The sequence below is a fragment of the Sus scrofa genome, chromosome 8 (genome assembly GCF_054392235.1).
Source record: "Sus scrofa isolate SSC_HxYL_T2T_F1_AM1 chromosome 8, Sscrofa_HxYL_maternal_Yorkshire_Landrace_v2.0, whole genome shotgun sequence".
Taxonomy (NCBI): domain Eukaryota; kingdom Metazoa; phylum Chordata; class Mammalia; order Artiodactyla; family Suidae; genus Sus; species Sus scrofa.
The window spans coordinates 66,849,827-66,870,043 of NC_139390.1; the positions used below are offsets into that span (position 1 = coordinate 66,849,827).

Below are 20,217 nucleotides of genomic sequence, written 5' to 3' on the forward strand. Positions count from 1 at the left end.
CTATATCTTTGGCATACCTAACACTGGATCGTTCACACAATTTCATTTCAGAATGTGTGCTGCTTTTTCTTTTTCTTTCTACTATCTCAGGGTTGATAAACTGTATAATTTCTGAACCAAACCTTTATCTTTCTGTGTTTACTTAGGGAGATCATATTCTTCCCAGATTTCACAATTGTCTTAATATTATTGTAAGATCTCCTCAAGTCAGACTTAACTACACTATCACCTTAAAATGTACAAACAAGCAAAGAAGCAAAAAGTCTTGAAAAACATCTCTATGATACTGGAACCCTCATACACTCCTAATGAAAGTAAAGTGGTGCAGCTTCATTGGAAATCAGGCTAACATTTCCTCAAAAGTTTCCATATAGTGTTTACTCTAAGACCCAGCAATTCCAGTTCTAGGCAAATATATTCAAGAAAAACACAACATCTATCTGCACAAAAACTTGTACATGAAGATTCATGGCAGAATTTTTCATAATTGTCAAAAAGTAGAAATGATTTCCCAGGGAATAGGGAGTGGCTGCCAATAGGCTTCAGATTTCTTTTTGCGGTGATGAAAATGGTCTCAAATCCATTGTGCTGGTGGTTGCACAAACCTGTAAATACCCTAAAAACATTGATATATAAATCAATGTTATGATGACATGTAAATTATATATCATATAGACATTTCATATATATGTACCCGTATTTACAAATATGTATGTCCATATGTGTACATCTACAAAAGCAGACATATGACATCTTCATAGAAATGTATGTTTTACCTAGGTTAAAAATTGAGTAAAATCTAGTTCATAAACCACTCACCCATTTTCTCTGCTGTCATTATTATTCTTCTAAACTCCTAATAAGCCAAGAAGCTTCCTTTTCTCCTCTTTTTTAATTCTTTGTAATTATTTTATTAAATCTATCACTAATCAATGCTCATCCTTTGTAGGTACTTTGTAGGGACTTGACGCTCCAATGACAGAGGAAGAGCAGCAACCTAAAATGCATATCTGATAAATCCAATATTTAAAATTTAAATTCTGCAGCACAAAACAATTAAATACAAGAGTATATAGATGAATATTAACCTGGGAATATATTTCATTTTTTTCTTTTTAGGGCTACACCCTCAGCATATGGAGGTTCACAGGGTAGGGGTCGAATCAGAGCTGTTGCTGCTGGCCTACGCCGGAGCCACAGCAACTTGGGAACCGAGCTACATCTGTGACCTACACCACAGCTCACAGCAACGCCAGATCATTAACCCACTGAGCGAGGCCAGGGATCGAACCCTCAACCTCATGGTTCCTAGTTGGATTTGTTAACCACTGAGCCATGACCAGAACTTCAACCTGGCCATACATTTCTTACAAGAAACAAAGATCACAGAACATAACCAAAATACTATTATCTGTCTCTAAGGAGCTAGGAAGTTAGAGTCAATAACACAATTATAACAGTAATGATCAAAAAATTTATAATGAAAATTATCAAGAAAATTTAGAAATTTTATTCAAAAATGCGCAAAATAGAACACTTAAACAGTGCAATATTCCTATAACTGAAATAAGGAAAACTTCAAAAATAATTTATTTCTGTTTATTAAAAAGTGATTAGTAGTTCCAGTCGTGGCTCAGCAGTTAACGAACCTGACTAACATCCATGAGGATGCAGGTTTGATCCCTGGCCTCGCTCAGTGGGTTAAGGATCAGGTGTTGCCATGAGCTGTGGTGTAGGTTGCAGATGCAGCTCGGATCCCTTGTTGCTGTGGTTCTGGCGTAGGCCAGTAGCTATAGCTCCAATTGGACCCCTAGCCTCGGAACCTTTATATGCTGCAGGTGCGGCCCTAAAACACACACACACACACTCAAGCCCACACACACACAAAAAGTGATTAAAACAAAAAGCAATCCATTAATATATATGAAGAAAAAAAACAAAAGGCAATTCATAATATATATGAAGATAAACTATTTAAAATATTTATTTTCCAAGTTAATTTATAGAATTAATATAATTCTAATAAAATTTCAATATGAGTGTTTTGCTTTAAAATTTAGAAAAAAAGCAATGAAATTCAGAAAGAAAAATAAGCAGATTTATATCTTTTTAATTTGGAAAGTAAGGACAAAGATAAAAGCAACACATCGCATATTTAGTTATACAAAGCTGTGGTTACAAGGACCAGGCAAGACTAGTATAAGACAGTCATGGACAAAAATATGTCAGATCTTTAAAAACATGGGTTTCTCATGCTTTTTACCTCCCTACACTCTTTTGGGCTAATCAAAATTTTTGTTTGATTATTATTCACCATAAAGTCTAAGGGAGATTTTTATGAAATTATTTATTTATTTATTTGTTTGTTTGTTTGTTTTTGCCATTTCTTGGGCCACTTCCACAGCATATGGAGGTTCCCAGGCTAGGGGTCGAATGAGAGCTGTAGCCGCTGCCCTATGCCACAGCCACAACAATGCGGGACCCAAGCTGCGTCTGCAACCTACACCACAGCTCATGGCAACGCCGGATCCTTAACCTACTGAGCAGGACCAGGGATCAAACCTGCAACCTCATGATTCCTAGTCGGATTCATTAACCACTGAGCCACAATGGGAACTCCTATTTATGGTTTTAATGAATTCATTATTATTACAATTATTTTTCCTTAAGAAACTATTTTACCTTAATTCTTAATATTCTCTATTTTTTATTTCTGTCATTTTAATTACAGTGTGTCTTGATGTGATCCTTTTTCAGTTGATCCTGTTTAGGAGTCTCTGTGCTTTTTGTACCTTTTCTTTCCCAGGTTACCGACGTTTCCTTCTGCTTCCTTTCCCAGGTTAGGGAAGTTTTCAGCTATTATATTTTCAAATATAAGTTTTGTCTCTTTCTCTCTCTTCTTCTGAATCTCCATGATGAAGATATTAGTACACTTGATGTACTAATGTAGTAGACAGGTCTCTTAAACTGTCCTCATTTCTTTCTGTTCTTTTTTCTGTCCAGCTTTGTTGATTTCCATCACTGTGACTTCCAGCTCATGATCTGTTCTTCTATATCATTTAATCTGTTGACTCAAGCCATTGCAGTTGAATTCTTAACCCACTGCACCCCAGCAGGAACTCCCCAATTTGCTGTTTTTATTTCTATGTATTGGTGAGATTGATTATATTTTCTGACCTTGAAGAAGTGGCCTTTTGTAGAAGACATTTGATGTATCTCAATAGAATACGTTCCTCTGGTCATCAGAACTATATAGTATGACATGCTCCTCTATATGCTGAGTAGGTTCTTCTGATGTGGAGGGCTGACTTGTGGGGCTCAGTAGGTGTGGTTGGTCCCTGGTTCATTTGGTGGCCAACTCTGCCTTGTGTGGAGACTGCCAGCTGCTAATTAGTGGAGCTGGGTCATGAGATGGCTGGATGAAGAACCCCAGGGGGTCCCAGGGCTAATATTGATCCACTGGTGGGTAGAAGCCAGGTCCAAGGTGGATAGGTTGGGATCTGGGGTTCCTGGATCTAGAGTTGGTCTGCTGGTAGATGGGCCAGTTCCTGACCTTACCGGATGAGCGTTATTGGATATCCCACACCTGATGTCAGCCCATTGGTGGGTGGGGTTGAATCTGGAGCCACTGGCTGAGGGGTCCAAGGTATCCCAATGTTGGTGTGCTGGTAGGAAGGACCAGATCCCAAGTTGTCCTAGGCCTGGTGCTGGTATGCTGGTGGATTGGTTGGCTCCTGGGGCTGCTGCCTGCTGATAGGCAGAGCTGAGGCCTAGGGTCTCTGGCTGCAGGAACCTGAGTGTCCTAGATCTGGTGCATGACTGCCACTGGGGTCTATATCTCTAGAGTTGCTGCCTGCTGCCTCTGGAAGCTCTCCAAGATCAACTGGTGGGTCTGACCCAGACTCCTTTCAGATTACCACTTCTGCCCTGGGTCTCAGTATGTGAGATTTTGTGTGCAACTTTAAGAGTAGAGTCTGTGTTTCCTACAGCCCTCTGCCTCTTCTGGCAGTAAGCCCCATTGGCCTTCAAAGCTAAATGCTCTGAGAGTTTGTCTTAGTGCAGGGTTTCCAGGCTGGGGAGCACAGTGTAGGGCTCAGACTCTTCACTCTTTGAGGAGAACCTCTGCAGCTGTAATTATCCTCCTCCTTGTGGGTGACCCCCCCCTGGATTTATGGGTCTTGATTCTTCCAGGACTCCACCCCTCCTCCCTGACTTGTTGTGGTTCCTTCTTTATGTCATTAGCTGTAGTAGCTTTACTGTCAGGTTCCAGTCTGTGCTATCAATAGTTGCTCTGTAAATAGAAGTAATATTGGTGTACCTGAGTATTGGTGTACCTGGGGGAGGAGGTGAACTCAGAGTCTTCTTACTGCACCATCTTGACTGAGCTCCTTGTTTAGTAATTCTTAGGGAGTGGGGCTTTGAAAGACACTGATTTTTTTTTTTTCAGACTATGCACAGCCCCCTTCTCATTTTCCCATATGTCCTCCCTGATGAAGAGTGATTTCCACCCTGAGAACTGTTATCTATGAGTTACCCCTAATTAGAAGCATCACCTATTAGAGTAGGTTTTATTACCTTTTATGTGTTCTTGTATAGATAAGTGTGTGAACACCACTGACCAAAGTGTGGCAGAAATCTTTTTTTAAGAATTTGATTAATGTAATCAACACCACCCTACCTAATTTCTAGCTTTTGTTCTGTAGGTCACAAATTTCAGTCACCAAGTTGAAATCCATTACTATATTTCTCACCTTTCTCTAAGGCTTAGCATCCCAGTCAGTTCCTACTACTGTGACTTTCCTTGCTACACCACATTCTGCAACTTGCTAGATTTCTGCTTGGACAGAGAATGGAAATTACAGCAAACCAAGTTCAGGATTTGACAGCCAATAGTCCCCATCCCGTGGATCTGCTCTTTGCTATCTCCGTTCCCCTTGGGATCTACGCATGTGATTGTGTGCTGCCTATAGCATCCCTTGTGAGCGCTCTTGAAATCACATGCTTATCTCGAGAATAGGGACAAACGTGGCATTTAAAGGGACTGTGGACTTCATTCTGAATATAGAGGTAACAGTTCCAAAAGCAGTTACTTGTCAGAGTTTAATCACTAAAATCTATACACATTATTTCTAGGTTTAGTATACCTTCTTTGAGAAAAAATGTGGTGATATAGATGAAAATGCTTCAGATTTGGAATCAAAGCACTACTGGCCTTGCTATTTACCAGCTGAAGTTAGTTACTTAATCTCCTCTGCTTGTAGCTTTGATTTAAAAATAGTTGTCTACTAATATAGTACCTACCTTTAAATTCTTATAGTGATATTGGTTGTGCAAATGGAAATGATCTATATATGAACTCGTGGTAGTTATTACTATATGTAGGTAAAAGCCATATTTCTTGATGAGACATGAAATCAATATTATTTTATATGCTGAGGTTATTTTGAACCTATATAAAGTGAAAGGTTCTGATTTTCATATATGTGATTGCTAAAGTTTTAAACCAATTCATTTGTAATGACACAGGACCTTAAAAATGTTTCTGCAACCAAGTGGGTGACATAGGTAAACATCAGGTGTTTTTATATCTAAGATAATCTGGAGTTTTAATATGCCGTAATACACATGGACTGCTAACAGTGCACGATAACTGTCATTTCTTTTATAATAGAGCTCTTAGTATTCCACTGAAACATGGCCAGTGAATGCACAATATTCTTAGTTACCATTATGAGGGGCTTTGCATATTAGAGCCTCTCCACTGTGTCTGCTGTGTGCTAGAAAAATGCTGGGAGCAACAGCAGCTACTATCAACAGGGAGCCATATTAATTATTTGAAATGTGCCTCATAAGAGGAATCAGCAGAGTTTATTACAAGTCGAATATTACTTGAAACGGGAAGGTTACTCTAACTGTTATCATAATCTATGTATCATTAACTTTCCTTGTTTAGGAAAAGAGATTAACAACCCTGTAAATTGCTGTAGTAAATGCATCAAATATAACTGCATAGCCTCATTGTAGAAAGAAAGTGGTAGGTTCTCTACTTGTAACCAAACCTTTTGTATATAAAGTAGCTTTAGAAATTGAACTCTGTAATTAGGCTTTCTTGCCTAAAAATCTTAATTGCTTACAGGGTCATTGGTATACAAACTATAGCTACTTTGAGCATTATAAAATTATTTTGTTTCTAAGCTAGCAGTTTTGTTTTGTTTTTTTCATCCCTTCAGCATCTTGGCCCTGAAATCAATTTTAGCACTTGAACTCATAAGACAGAAAGTGTATTACAAACATGTATGTGAGCTGGCGGAATGCTCAGCAGGGAATAAGGAATGAACCCCTCACCTGCTTTTTAGATTGTGTTTAGTTTTTATTTTTTCATCAGATATGGTAAGCAAATAGAAGTAGTTTTCTACTCAAATAATAAGTTAAAAAATTAAAAAGTAAATCATAATAAAATATAAATTAATTAGGGTTATAAAGCTATCTAAAAAAGTGCTATTCAAAGTGTTGTCTGATATGGATGCCAGTCTACAGATTGCGTTTTACTGATCTTCAATGAAATAAGTGTAGAAAGTGAGAGTAGGTGTTTAGAAACACTTAAACCAAATTGATACAGTTCTTAATGTCTATTTAATGGTGAAAAATGGGGACTTGGGTTTGTCTGTTTTCAGTTTTTTGCATTTCATGTTTCCCATCAAGAATTTTTATTGTATTTTTTCAAGTGTCATACTGGACAGTAAATTGTGATTTAATAGCAACAAAACTAAATTGCTTAAGAAGGACTGATCTAGTTGGATGATGTTTGGAGGACATATAATGACTGTGTGCTTGGATAGATGTCTGCACTCTGTAATGGTCTTAATTCAGTGTGGAGAGAGATGTGAGTGATTTTGATAAAAATGAAAAAAAAAAGGAAAAATTACAATGTCTTCTTATTTACTTTTGTGTCCACAGGACAGGCACATCATGGACAGGTTTCATACATCTCTCCACCAATTCACCTTGACTCTGAGCTAGAACGACCCCCGGTTAGAGGTGAGTCATTGCTTTCTTTTTTATTTCTTTTTTCTTTTTTTTTTTTGTATTTAAATAAAAGGAAACTGTATTCATTCTCTGATGAAGATAATTATTAAAGATGGTTATAAAGGAAAATGGTATATAAAAAATAAGGTAATAGAAAGAGTAAGTCTTTTTTTTTTTTTTTTTTTTTTTTGTCTTTTTGTTGTTGTTGCTATTTCTTGGGCCACTCCCACGGCATATGGAGGTTCCCAGGCTAGGGGTTGAATCGGAGCTGTAGCCACCGGCCTATGCCAGAGCCACAGCAACGCGGGATCCGAGCCGCGTCTGCAACCCACACCACAGCTCACGGCAACGCCGGATCGTTAACCCACTGAGCAAGGGCAGGGATCGAACCCGCAACCTCATGGTTCCTAGTCGTATTCGTTAACCACTGCGCCACGACGGGAACTCCAAGAGTAAGTCTTATAAACTAAACTATGAAATATTTTCTGGAAAAATGTTTGTAAACCAAAATAAGAAAGGGGGATCCGTGGTGGAAGACTAGTTGAAAACCAGCCTAGATTTAGAGATTATCAGATAATTTATGATTTTTTTTTTTTTTTTTTGCTGAAACTTTTTTCTTTTACCGTCTTTTTTTTAAAAATAAATTAGGATGATCTAAATCATAGTGACAGGTTTATTTCCTTGCAAAGTGATGTTTTATAATTTATCATTATTTTTAAAAGTCATTATAGTATTAATATGATAATTTAGTTTTAAAATGTATAAATTAAAAGTAGGTATTTAAATTGATGCCATCTGTTTAAAAGATTTTTAAAAATAACTAATCATAAAAAATAGAAGTTAAAAGTCACATCTCACAGAAGTTCCTCTTGTGGCTCAGCAGTAACAAGCCCAACTGTTATCATGAGGACACAGAACATCTCACAATCTGAATACAGAGTTTTTCTACTTTTAAAAAATTATTCCTGCTGAATAGCATTGAGAACTATGTCTAGATACTCATGTTGCAACAGAAGAAAGGGTGGGGGAAAAACTGTAATTGTAATGTATACACGTAAGGATAACCTGACCCCCTTGCTGTACAGTGGGAAAATAAAAAAAAAATTATTAATAATTTTGAATATTTTGGAATATTCATACCAAGATAATAATAGACAAAAATTTTTATTTTATAATTACCAAATATCACAAGATTAATTTTTCCATTTAAAGTAATGCAGTATATTCTTCTATACCTCAATAGTATACCATAAAGTTCATTAGATCTGACTTTTACGATGTGTCTCCTATGCATGCTGTTTCCCCTGTCAGGAGACTCTTTTCTTTTCTACGCAATAAGTTTCTACCAATGTTTGAATACTTTGTCATCAGTTTCTCTGTTAAGCCTTCCTGACTGTGTACTACACAGGAGCTAAGTATATGTGTTTGTCCTCCAAATATCCCCTGTGCTTGCCTCAGTTATTACACCTAAAACACTGCATTTGATTTTTCAGCGTGACTATTTCCCTTTCCTTGTGTAAGGTCCTTGAGGGCAAAGAGCGTCATAATTGTTACTTCTCCTCCAGCGGTTGGTCTGTGATTGGCATATAATAGGAACTCGCAATGCTTTCTGTCTAAGCGACTGAAAATGAAAATGACAACCTGGATTGTGAAGGATGCATGTTCATTTTTCAAGAGGAACATGGAGCAGGGAAATTAAGGGAATCGAACAAAGAGGAAGCATAAGGAAAGAAATTATGGATTGTGCGCAAGTTGTGATATTTTATGGAAATGTGCAGGGTACACAGTAAAATGGGAGTAGTTTTAGACTGGAAGGATGCAGTGGGCAGATCTTGAAGGGTTCTGTATAACATGCCAAAGAGTTTCTATTTTTTCCTGGGGGAGGGGGAAAATCAACTATTGTTAATTTTTAAAATATTTTCTTAAGTTAGTGGGGTGTTACATCATAACATTATCAGTTTTCTGTTCGTTTGTTTTTGCTTTTAAGGCACCTGTGGCACATGGAAGTTCCCAGGCTAAGGGTGGAATCAGAGCTACAGCTGCCAGCCTACACCACAGCCACAGCAATCCAGATCTGAGCTGTGTCTGCAACCTACACCACAGCTCATGGCAATGCTGGATCCTTAACCCACTGAGTGAGGGCGGGGATCAAACCCGCATCCTCATGGATATTAGTTGGATTTGTTTCCTCTGTGTCACAACAGGAACCCCCACATTATCAGTTCTTGATGTGAGAAAAATATCTCTGAAGTCCTTGTACATGATGAGAGACTGGCAGACGGAAGCTGCTTTAGTAATCATGGGGTGTGTTTTCAACAGTGGCGGAGTCTGAGAAATATCTCCAAGAGACATGGCATTGATGGAATAGATAACAGGGAAAAGAGCAGAGATGCCTCTACGGTTTCTAAACTGATTAACTGCTTGGCTGCTTATGACATAATTTCTCATCATGAGGAATAGATGAATGTTAAATGGATACCTTATTTTTTAAATTTGTTTATTATAGTAGATTTACAATGTTCTGTCAGTTTCTGCTGTACAGCAAAGTGACCCAAATATACATATATATACATTCTTTTTCTCATAATATCTTCCCTCATGTTGCATCGCAAGTGACTGGATATAGTTCCCTATGCTATATAGCAGGACTTCATTGCTTTGAATGCCTTATTTTAGGCATGTTAATTCTTAGTAGAATGTTGTTCCTCCCAATGATGGAGGCCTATTTGTGCAAGTTAGTGACTTTATTTTTCAGTTCTTCTGACATGACCCTGGTATGATTTGGGGAAAGTACTGTAAGATCATGGGTAGGATAGGGTAATAGTCTACTCCAAAAGTTAGTGGTGTAAAAGAAGAAACAATTTTTTGTTATTCTCAGAGTTGGTTGACTCGCATGCATGTTGATTTGACTGAGGCTGGATATGTAGTAGTTAGCAGACTGGTTGGCTTTTCAGGGGAGGAAACTCACTGGCATGTTTGGTAGTCCCCTTAAGGTCATCAGGGGTTATGGCCATGTGGCTGTCATCTGCCTGCAGCCTGGCATTGGCTTATTTCCATTGTGACAGGGTTCCCAGCAATAAATAGAAAGACCCAAAGTTCAGGTTTGTTCAAGACTCTGCTTGTGTCATATTTGCTATGTCCCATTGGCCAAAGCCAGTCACATGGCCCATTTCAGCATTAAGAAATAGACTCCATCTCTTGATGGAGGAACCACAATCCAAGGACCATGGATACAAGAAGATGAATTTGGGACATTTCAATGTACTATAGCTAAACAGCTAGGGAGTAAAATCAGTGTAAGGGTTCTCTTGTGGCACAGTGGGTTAAAGATCTGACATTGTCACAGCAGCAGCTTGGGTCACTGCTGTGGCATGGGCTCAGTTCCTGGCCCGGGAACTTGCATATGCTACAGGTGCAGCCAAAGGGGGGAAAAAAGAGTAAAATGAATTCAGAATGAATTAAGACAAAAGTTGAATGATAAAATGAAGGGATTTAGAACCAATAAACTTAAACTTGGGAATTCTAAACCTTTCTTATCTTTAGTTTCCTCAACCACTACACAGAAGGTAAGACGTAAGAATTCCATGGTGTCTTTGTGAGGATTGGGGTAGTATAGAGTAGAATCTGGCATCTGGCAGGCCCCAGATAAAATGCGGCTGTTGCTCTGTCCAGGGGACTGGCTGCTGTGACATATTGGAAGAAATTGGGCTTTGGAGCCTGGCTGACGTGTAAAACCTTAGCTTCTGTCCGTCATCAGCAAGACAAGGGTAATAATGCCACCATAGCAAGTTTATAAGGATGATTAAGTGAAATAGTGTCAACGTCCTGATAAATACTTGATGTACAACGGACCCCAAAGTGTTAGTAGGCAGGTAGACAGGTCTCTTAATAAAAGAACTTCACTTAAAACTGACATCATCTTAATAAAAGCACTGATGGTGTTGACCTGGTGAAGAATGAGTTAGTAGACTCCCACAGTGACATCTACCTCAAATTGTGCTCTCTACCTTAGAATGATTGTCTTGATAACTTTTAGTTCTCACATTGTTCTCTGCACTGATGCAGAGACCTTCCTAAACTGCTCTGTGATTAATACAATTGCAGTTATACTCATTAGCTCATGTGCCACAGTCCTGCAATTTTCAAAAAAGAAAAAGAACCTTTAATCAGGTAAATAAAAAGTTTTGTATAAATCACCAAAAAAACATTGCAAAAGATCTTGTGCTCACACCCCCCCCTTAAAACTGTCAAATATTTCATCTAAAAGCAAGTATTGGAAATGATACAGAGTTGGCAGTATCATTGCTTTGGAAGCACAAATTATTTCCTTTGAACTTTTAACCATCACCCCTCATCTTCATTTACTGTTTTTATTTATTTCTTTATTTTTGTCTTTTTTGTCATTTTAGGGCCGCACCTACAGCATATGGAGGTTCCCAGGCTAGGGGTCTAATCGGAGCTGTTGCTGCCAGCCTATGCCACAGCTATAGCAATGCCAGATCTGAGCCGTGTCTGTGACCTACACCACAGCTCACAGCAATGCCAGATCCTTAACCCACTGAGCGAGGCCAGGGATCGAACCTGCAACATCATGGTTCGTAGTTGGATTCACTTCTGCTGCCCCACACGGGAACTCCTACTGTTTTTAATTATACTGCATACTTTTGATGTTTATATGCAGTCACATTACATAAATGGCCTATACATATACCCATATCTGTATATATAGAAAGATAATCTGTCATGTGTAATTAGACAATAAGATAAATTAGGTTCTTTAAGTAATTTGGAATTCTAGTTCCAATAACTTTTGTGAGATATTTAGCAACATCCTTTGAACTACCTGAAAACCAACATGAGCCAACCATTTTAGCTTTTTACCTTTTTCTATTTTTCTTTTATTTACTTTTCTATTTGATGATGATTTTAATTTTTCCATTATCGTTGATTTACCATGTTCTGTCAATTTCTACTGCACAACAAAGTGACCCAGTCATACATAGATACATTCTTTCTTTCACATTATCCTCCACCATGCTCCATCATGAGTTCCCTGTGTCTATTTTTCCTATAATTTTATGTGTTGAGAATGACAGCTGCCCGCGTCTTGATGCTCCTGCCCCCACTGACCTACTGCCCTCTGTGTTCTTTCTCCTTCCCTTCCTATTCCAATTTCCACGTGCATTCATGTCCATGGGTTAGGAATTATTGCTTTATCTATTAATTCCATGTGCATTTGACAGACTTGACTATTTGTATAGGAAATTCATGCTTAATGTTTTTGATAGCCATCAAGAGAGAAATACAAAACCTAAACATTAAAATGTATTAATATAGTTATCAATATTAGCACAGGGAATTTTTCAGTAGAGAGCATGACTTATGTAATGTATAATTACGTATCAATTCGCTTCAGGTATTTTGCCATTTTATTCAGCCCTCATCTGAAATATTTTGGATTACTTGGTACTTTTTTTTTTAAGAGTTATTGTGCTTTGGATATTTGAGACAGTGTACTAATTATTGGTAACTTTGGAATTGTGTTTTAAACCTCTATTTTTAAAAATGATTGCATAATTATTGTCTAAAATATACATATATGACATATTCAATCCTTTTTTGTCCCTTTAAGTTCTGTGTAACCTATGAGTCATTTTGGTTTTAACCTGCAGGTCACCTTCCTACCTCCTTTTAGTTCTCCTGGGTTCTTTCACTTTTACTCTCTCTTTTTTTTTTTTTTTTTTTTTTTTTAGGGAGAAACTATTTTGTGAAACTGATGCATCTGTTTGTCATAGTATATTTCTTCTTTGGTTTTGTGCACTTTAATTGTGACCAACATACTCTTAGTAAGCGTATGGAAAATGTAGTAGCAGGTTACCAAATAACTTTGAGTAAAATGTTGAAATCTACTTTTCAAAGCAGCTGAAGTATATAAATTCAGTAGCACTTACCCACTGATAAGTAAATTTGAGAAATTCTATTCTTTAAATCTAATGTGATCATACATAGCATTTGGTCACATAATTTATGCCTATGATAGCTTTATATGCATTCTTCAATTTACAGATTTTATTACTGAATAAGGGTGTAAATTCTAGTAGTTTACTAGTGCATTAATGTCACAATACATTACAAGGTAATTAACCAGAGCTGCCACTATAAATAGAAAAATAGGCACAGCCCTCACTATAAACTACTTAATAAAAATAAGATCCTGAATCAGCATTCACCATTATAGTAATTTTTCTCACCATACATCTCATTAATCAGGACTTTAAAAAAGTAGCTTCATCTAGAAGCACTATTATTTTTAAACCTTTCATTATTAAAAAAAGTTTGTCACAATTTTATACTTAATTTAATGGAATTGATTATTCTGTATTCAAATAGGTTCTACATGCTTTTTAGACATATTTCCCAATTTTGTATATTATAACTGGAAATAAAAGCCCACTTTGGTAAATTTGTAGCAGATTTGTAAATAAGCACAATGGAATTCTTAGGAGGGCTTATTAAGGGTTGCAGTTTTGAAGATCATGTGTCCTCACCTAGGATCCTTTCCCCCCGCCTTTATTTTGCTTTCTAACTACTCACAAAATATCCTACCCAGAATTATGTCTAAATTACAGGCAGAACCATTCAATGAAGGTGTTTTTGGGTGGGAGTTGGCTTTGGAGGCTCAATCAGAATCCTAAGCAGAGACGAATATTGGGACTCAAATACACCAGTTGGAGCACACCCTTCAGCTGAAACTCTGTAGTTTTGTTTTCAGTTTTGGTTTGGTTTCATTGTATTTCTATATTTCTATATAATTTATCGACAGCCTTAGCAGTCAATGTTAGAACCCTACCTATGAATTCCTCACATCATCACTAGCAATTCAACTGAGATAATTTGTCAATAACCAAGAAAAGACATTAACTTCTGAAAAAAAATCCTCCATTTATATTACTAAGAATCATATTTTAAATATTGTGGTACATAAAAATGTGACAGTTACCAGATAATTCCACCTTCCAATATGGTAAACCAGTGGAATAAAGCTAGTGAAAATAGTATTGTATTCATTTTGTATAGTATTTTAATATAATCTTCCTTTGGGTAGGAACATATACCTGATCAGAAGGCTAGTACTAAATGCTAATTAATATATTTGCAAATTGCTGAGTTACAGTTTATACCTCGAGAAAAGACTAAACTACTTGGGCATGTGTGAAAAACTATTTTTTAAATCTTTTTCTATAATAAGATGCATAATATAAACATGATTCCATTGGCAGATAATCAATGAACTAAAATAATGCCAGGCATTAAGTTTCACGTGCAAACTGAATTACATTCAGCAAATCCATACACTGAAAATATTTTTTTAAGTTCAAAATAAACAGATGGTCCTGCCTGGTACATCTATATTAAAAATAGTCTATAGCCAAAGTTATAGCATCACAAATTCAAGATGTTGGCACATGATATTATTTAGTGAAATATAGAAATGTTTGAAATTGACTAAAATAGGAACAAGACATCTGGTGTTCTTATTGAGGAGTGCCCAGGCTTGTTCTTTAATGTGCTGTGATGGTGTTTTTCTAACTTACCTGGTTAGCAGATATTATATGGTAAAACAATTCCCTAGCTTATCCACCCTTTACCTAAGGATAATAATTAAACTTGCATATAACAGAATGCTTTGACCATGTTAAATAAACACGCTTTTCCTACGCTTGCAAATGCCAAACATTTTTTTTTTATTTTGCTGTGTTTAAATATACTGTGAACACCTATAAGAGACAGGCAGAGTGTATAGCTTGTTATTATCAATGGTAAACACCATGGGCATTCATTAAAGGTGTATCTCATCAGACACAAGGAAAAAATTTTCTACACATTGTTTCTTTCAGTTTTATAAGGATCCTATCACTTTTTTTCATTCCTGCTTATTGGCCATCATCATTTTATTTCTAGCATCAAGCATACTACTATAATACTGTAACATAATCATTAAATTTGGGTTTAATTTAATTGAAATTATTTCTAAGCTCCATGGTAAAATGTACTCTTTATTCAGTATTGTTAGTAATTAAGCAGGAAGGTTTTATAATTTGCAACATACTTTCCAAATATAAATTATTGTTTAAAATCCAGCATTTGTCATTTGAAATAATTTAGCACACTCCTGCAGGTATCTTGTGGAATATAATTCATGTGTTGAGAATAATTATTCCAGAGAGTAGTACTTTCTGTTAGTTTATCACCTTAGGTTCCTAGTCCACTTGTCTTTGTGATCTCTGAGTGAGCCTGAATGAAAAGAGAGCTTGTTGGAATTCTATTTCGCCATTGGCTGATGGGCTGATATTCTTAGTACTCAAAGGGAATTAAGTAGAAACTTGATGCCCTTGTGATGGGAACATTCTCCCACAGACTCAACATGCCTGATGGCAGATCCACTGATCTGTTATCCTTGGCTTGAATGTCATGGTTCCTCCACAGAGCTGTTGTTTAAGGCAAGGGAAGTCTCTGGGGTGAGGCTCTCTCTAGGAAGCTACTATGATCAAGGTTCAGTTCTCTGAACTTTACTGCCCACACCTCCCCACCTGGCTCTCTGCCCTCCTGATTGCTCACTGGCCCAGCTCTCTTAACATTGCTATGAAGTCCCAGTACCTCCTTATCTTTGTCTTATTTTGGTTCTAGTCTCGTTCACATAAATGGGAGTATAGATGCTTTATCTTGTTCAGAGAGGAAATATTTAGTATTTTGTAGATGTCACAACTTTTTACACTATTGCTAGTCAATAATAATCATAACAGTAATAATAATAGCTAGCATTGATTATGCAAATTAACTTTAGATCATATGTTCAAGCTAAAAATTATCCATATGATCCCCTCTCTCCCATTTCTCAAAAAGAGCCAATCATAGTATTCCTCAGGATATTCCAATAGAACCACTTTTTTAAGGTGATGTGGTATGAACACGATGTTTACAGCTACTATTTGTCTTAAGCTCTATTCTAAGCACTCAACATGGGTTATTACTTCATTATTTTTCTGAATCCCATGAATCAGGTAGTATTATTTTAACTTTGTGAATTAAAAAAAAAAATGGGACATGGAGACCTGGAGAATTTTAACTTCATAAAGGTCAGACAAGTATTAAATCCTGGAGCCAGGATTCAAACCCAGGCATCTATAAAATCTGGTATGGCAGTTTTTCATTTATCCAAAAGGAACTGTAACTTATTTTCCAAAGTATAGCAACTATAGCAAGTATTTATTAATGGACCCTTCCTCTAGCAAGGGATGGGATATTTGACCATCTGTAGTATTTTTTAAAAACTTCCTCACCATTTCCATTATTCAGTCTCCAGAACACAGTATTACACATGTAGTTTGAACACTTAGGTACTTTTTGCTGCCCAGTGACACATTTTTATGTCAATTATTTTTTCCTTTAAAATAGAATATCTTTGTTTTACTACCCTTTAATCTTCTCAAAAAATATCTTGTGGGTGTTCCCATTGTGGCTCAATGGTAATGAACATGGCTAGTATCCATGAGGATGCGGATTCAATCCCTGGTTTCACTCAGTGGGTTAAGGATCTGGTGTGGGTGTGAGCTGTGGTGTAGGTTGACAGCTGTAGCTCCCATTCGACCCCTAGCTAGCCTGGGAACTTCCATATGCTACAAGTGTGACCCTAAAAAGAAAAACAAAAGAAGAATCTTGCTGTTCCTCTCAAAAAAGGTATCTAAAATAATACCAAAAAAAAAAGGGGTCGGGTATTCTGATGATGTTTTTAAAATTGCATACAAATTAGTGTACTAAATATTGTTACACTTTGTGATGTGTTCTATTTTTTGTGTTTTTCAACATTGTTTTCCCAAAATGGTTATTATTTATGTATTCATCAAAAGTAATGTTATAACTGTATACTCAAAATAATTACCTTACTGCTGGAGCAGAGAGCTGGCTGATAGTTATGTTAGTTGCCAGGACTAGAGTCTGGTGGGGTGAAGAAGAGTCAGCTTCACCTCCACATGAAACAGTCCCATCATCCCCACCTGCTGAAAACCCAGACCTGCTGCTTCCAACTGTTTAGACAACATATGCCCCCCCCCCCACTACTCAGGAGTACCTTCTGGGTAGGACAGTTCTAACTTGACTACTTGATGGCAGATTTACAAGATAGGTGTGATACACATAAAACATATGGTAAATCCTTGAAATTTTGAATGTCTTCTACTTTTAGAGTAATTTGCCTTAGATAAGATCTCTTTTCTCTAGATTAGTCTTTTGCACCTGGATGGTGGATGTTGAGACCATTACAGGAACCACATTCACTAACATGTCACAGAATGAGGAGAATGGGGATACTGTTTCCTTTGTCTGAAAGGCATATGCTTATGTGTGGGAAGCTTTGACTTTGGGTGTTACTCATCCCATAATACCCCAAATAGCATTGCCTTCACACTAAGAGGCACTTGGCTCCCTCAATACTCAAAAGCACTTTTCTGTTTGTTGGTTTTAGCCCTGTGTCCAGTAGTTATTTCCAGTTCTTAAGAGTCCAGCAAAAAAAAAAAAAAATCAGTTTTCCTCACTGGAGCAAGTGCTTCTGTTAAGTTTGACACCAGATTCTCCTTGGTGGAAGCACACAGAAGTAGGCGGCTTAGGTTCTAATCCTTGGATTTGGAATAATCTTAATCTGCTCACCATATGATCAGGGACAAATCTCATTACCACAGCAACAACCTCTTTCCTAAGATTGTTTGAGTATCAAATACCAAATGTGATACTATATGTAGAAGTTCTTCAAAAACTATAGAATGCTATACAAATCTTGGTTAACATAATTTAGCAGCAATCTTGATGGCTCTAGTCCAAAACTCAGTATAGCTCCTACATGGGAAAATCAAGAAAGTTAAGTCTTCAAGAGAGTTTGCAATGTTCTTATCTTCCTTAAATCCTATTGGCCTAATTATGATACAGTTTCATACTTAAAATAACCATATTTTCCCTGTGAATGCTGTACACTGAAAATCTCAAACTATGTGTCAGAGCTTTTCTTTGTGCTCTCCTGAAAGACTAATTTTCACTTGGTGTTCAACAGATATTTTCTCTGCAGTTGCATCTTATGCATGAGTTAGATTCTAAAGTTAAGGGGTAAGGCCGGAGTTCCTGTTGTGGCTCAGTGGTTAACGAATCCGACTAGGAACCATGAGGTTGCGGGTTCGATCCCTGGCCTCACTCAGTGGGATAAGGATCCAGCGTTGCTGTGGCTGTGGTGTAGGCTGGCGGCTACAGCTGCAATTTGACCCCTGGCCTAGGAAACTCCATATGCTGTGGGAGCGGCCCTAGAAAAGACAAAAAAAATAAAATAAAATAAAATAAATAAAAGAAGGGTAAGGCTAAAACAAAACCAACCTTGAAATCCTCAAAATTATCCATAGAATATGGTTATCCAAAAGTTCTTTATTTCTCAATATTAGACAATGTGAATTAAAAACACCCCCAATCTCCTTTAGGAGTGAAGCTACTTACATGACGAGCGATGTGGGAAGACAGCTCGGTTCCTCTGCTCACTGAGGGTCCTGTGCTTGTTGTTAAAATGGCACATGCTTTCTTCCCTCAAATCATTTTTGAGTGTGTATGGTTGAATTTAAGTCAAATTAATTTCCATGTGACTATACTCTAGTGAATGCCTTCTATGTGCCAAACACTCTACAGGAGAAGGCAGTGCAGTGATGTACACAAGAGAAAAGTCGGCCTTGATCCAGGAGTGGAGAGGCGAACAGAGGGTCAGGTGTAAACAGGCCTGGGGGTGACTGGGTTCTGATTAGGTGTGTAAGGTGGGCAGTCAAAGAGAAGCCTCTTAAGGAGGTGACTACCAAGCTGGCTGTGAAGCCTGAAAATGAGTTAGCCATGATGGAAGTTAAAGGATGTCTAATCAAAGGCCCTGGAGTGGGAATGTCCTGGTGTGTTTATTCACTTGTTCACTAAGCATGTACTGACCAGGGCCTCACATGTGCCAGGCATTGATGACACCTGCAGTTCACAGGTCTGTCAAGACTTCCGTTCTCAGAGTTCCTGTTGTGGCTCAGTGGTAACGAACCTGACTAGTATTCATGAGAATGTGCGTTTTATCCCTGGCCACTCTCAGTGGGTTAAGGATCCGGTGTTGCCGTGAGCTGTAGTGTCCGTCACAGATGCAGCTTGCATCTGGTGTGGCTGTGGCTGTGGCTGTGGCTGTGGCGTAGGCCAGCAGCTGCAGCTCTGATTTGGACCATGCTGAGGGTGAGGCCCTAAATAGCAAAAAAAAGGACTTCTGTTCTGAAACATACACTCTAGACAAATGAAAGAAACAAAAACTTTAACAAACAAGTGGGCATGACAAATTCTGGAATGTAGTGAGAAGAGGACTGGGACTGGGGATTTAGTCAGGACTCAGAGTATGTGGGGCCTTTTCAAGGAAAAACCAGAGCTGGACACTAGTTAAAGTGGTAAAAAGTGATTCCCCCCCCCCCCCAACTCCTCCCCCGCCCAGAGCTGTTGCAATAGGGGAATGAAGACCTTGGTATAGAAGGGGCATCAACAACTCCAAATACAGCATGAACAAGTGGGAATGTATAAGCAAGAAACAGGGCAGGGGCAGGAAATGGAAAATTCTAAGAGGAAGCATCAGGGATGAGGGAGATTCTGGAATCAGCTGGATCAGATTCTTGCTGAGGCCAGGCAGGGTGATGGGACATCCCCGAGGGGTGGTGACAGAGGGGGATGATCAGATATTGGGGCGGAGGGTGGTTCTTGTTAAACCAGCTTAGCAGGGACCTTGCTAAACCTGGATTGACAAGAATGTACACAGATAGACCCCAAAGATTCAGGAGTCTAATTTAAGTTTGGTCCAGCAAAGAATCCTTGGTCAGCCTTGTAGGCCACGAAAAGAATTTGGATTTTATTAAAAGAGCTTTGAGGATCCCCAAAGAATTCCTACACAGCAAATCTGATTTTGATTTTTAATAGATGATTCTAGCTACAGGTTGGAAAATGGCACAGAAAGAGGTAAATTCAGTCATGTTGATGTTGCCTTTTTTATTATTTATTTGTTTCTTTATTTAGATGGCACCTTTATTTAACTTTAATTGAGAGATTTCCTTGTTGTCACTTAAATTTTCTCAAGCTTCTTTTTCCTTCTTTCCCTTC

At 37.8% G+C, this 20,217-nt stretch overlaps 1 protein-coding gene across 50 annotated transcripts in view; it reads left to right on the forward strand.

Annotated features, from left to right (window-relative positions):
* ADGRL3 (adhesion G protein-coupled receptor L3) overlaps positions 1–20,217 on the forward strand; it is an 812,688-nt gene that overhangs the window by 565,688 nt on the left and 226,783 nt on the right. For all 50 annotated transcript variants that reach the window (XM_084972370.1, XM_084972365.1, XM_084972348.1 and 47 more), the window contains one exon: positions 6,958–7,038. In XM_084972370.1, the coding sequence (XP_084828496.1) occupies positions 6,958–7,038 (81 nt within the window). The remainder of the gene's footprint in view (positions 1–6,957; positions 7,039–20,217) is intronic.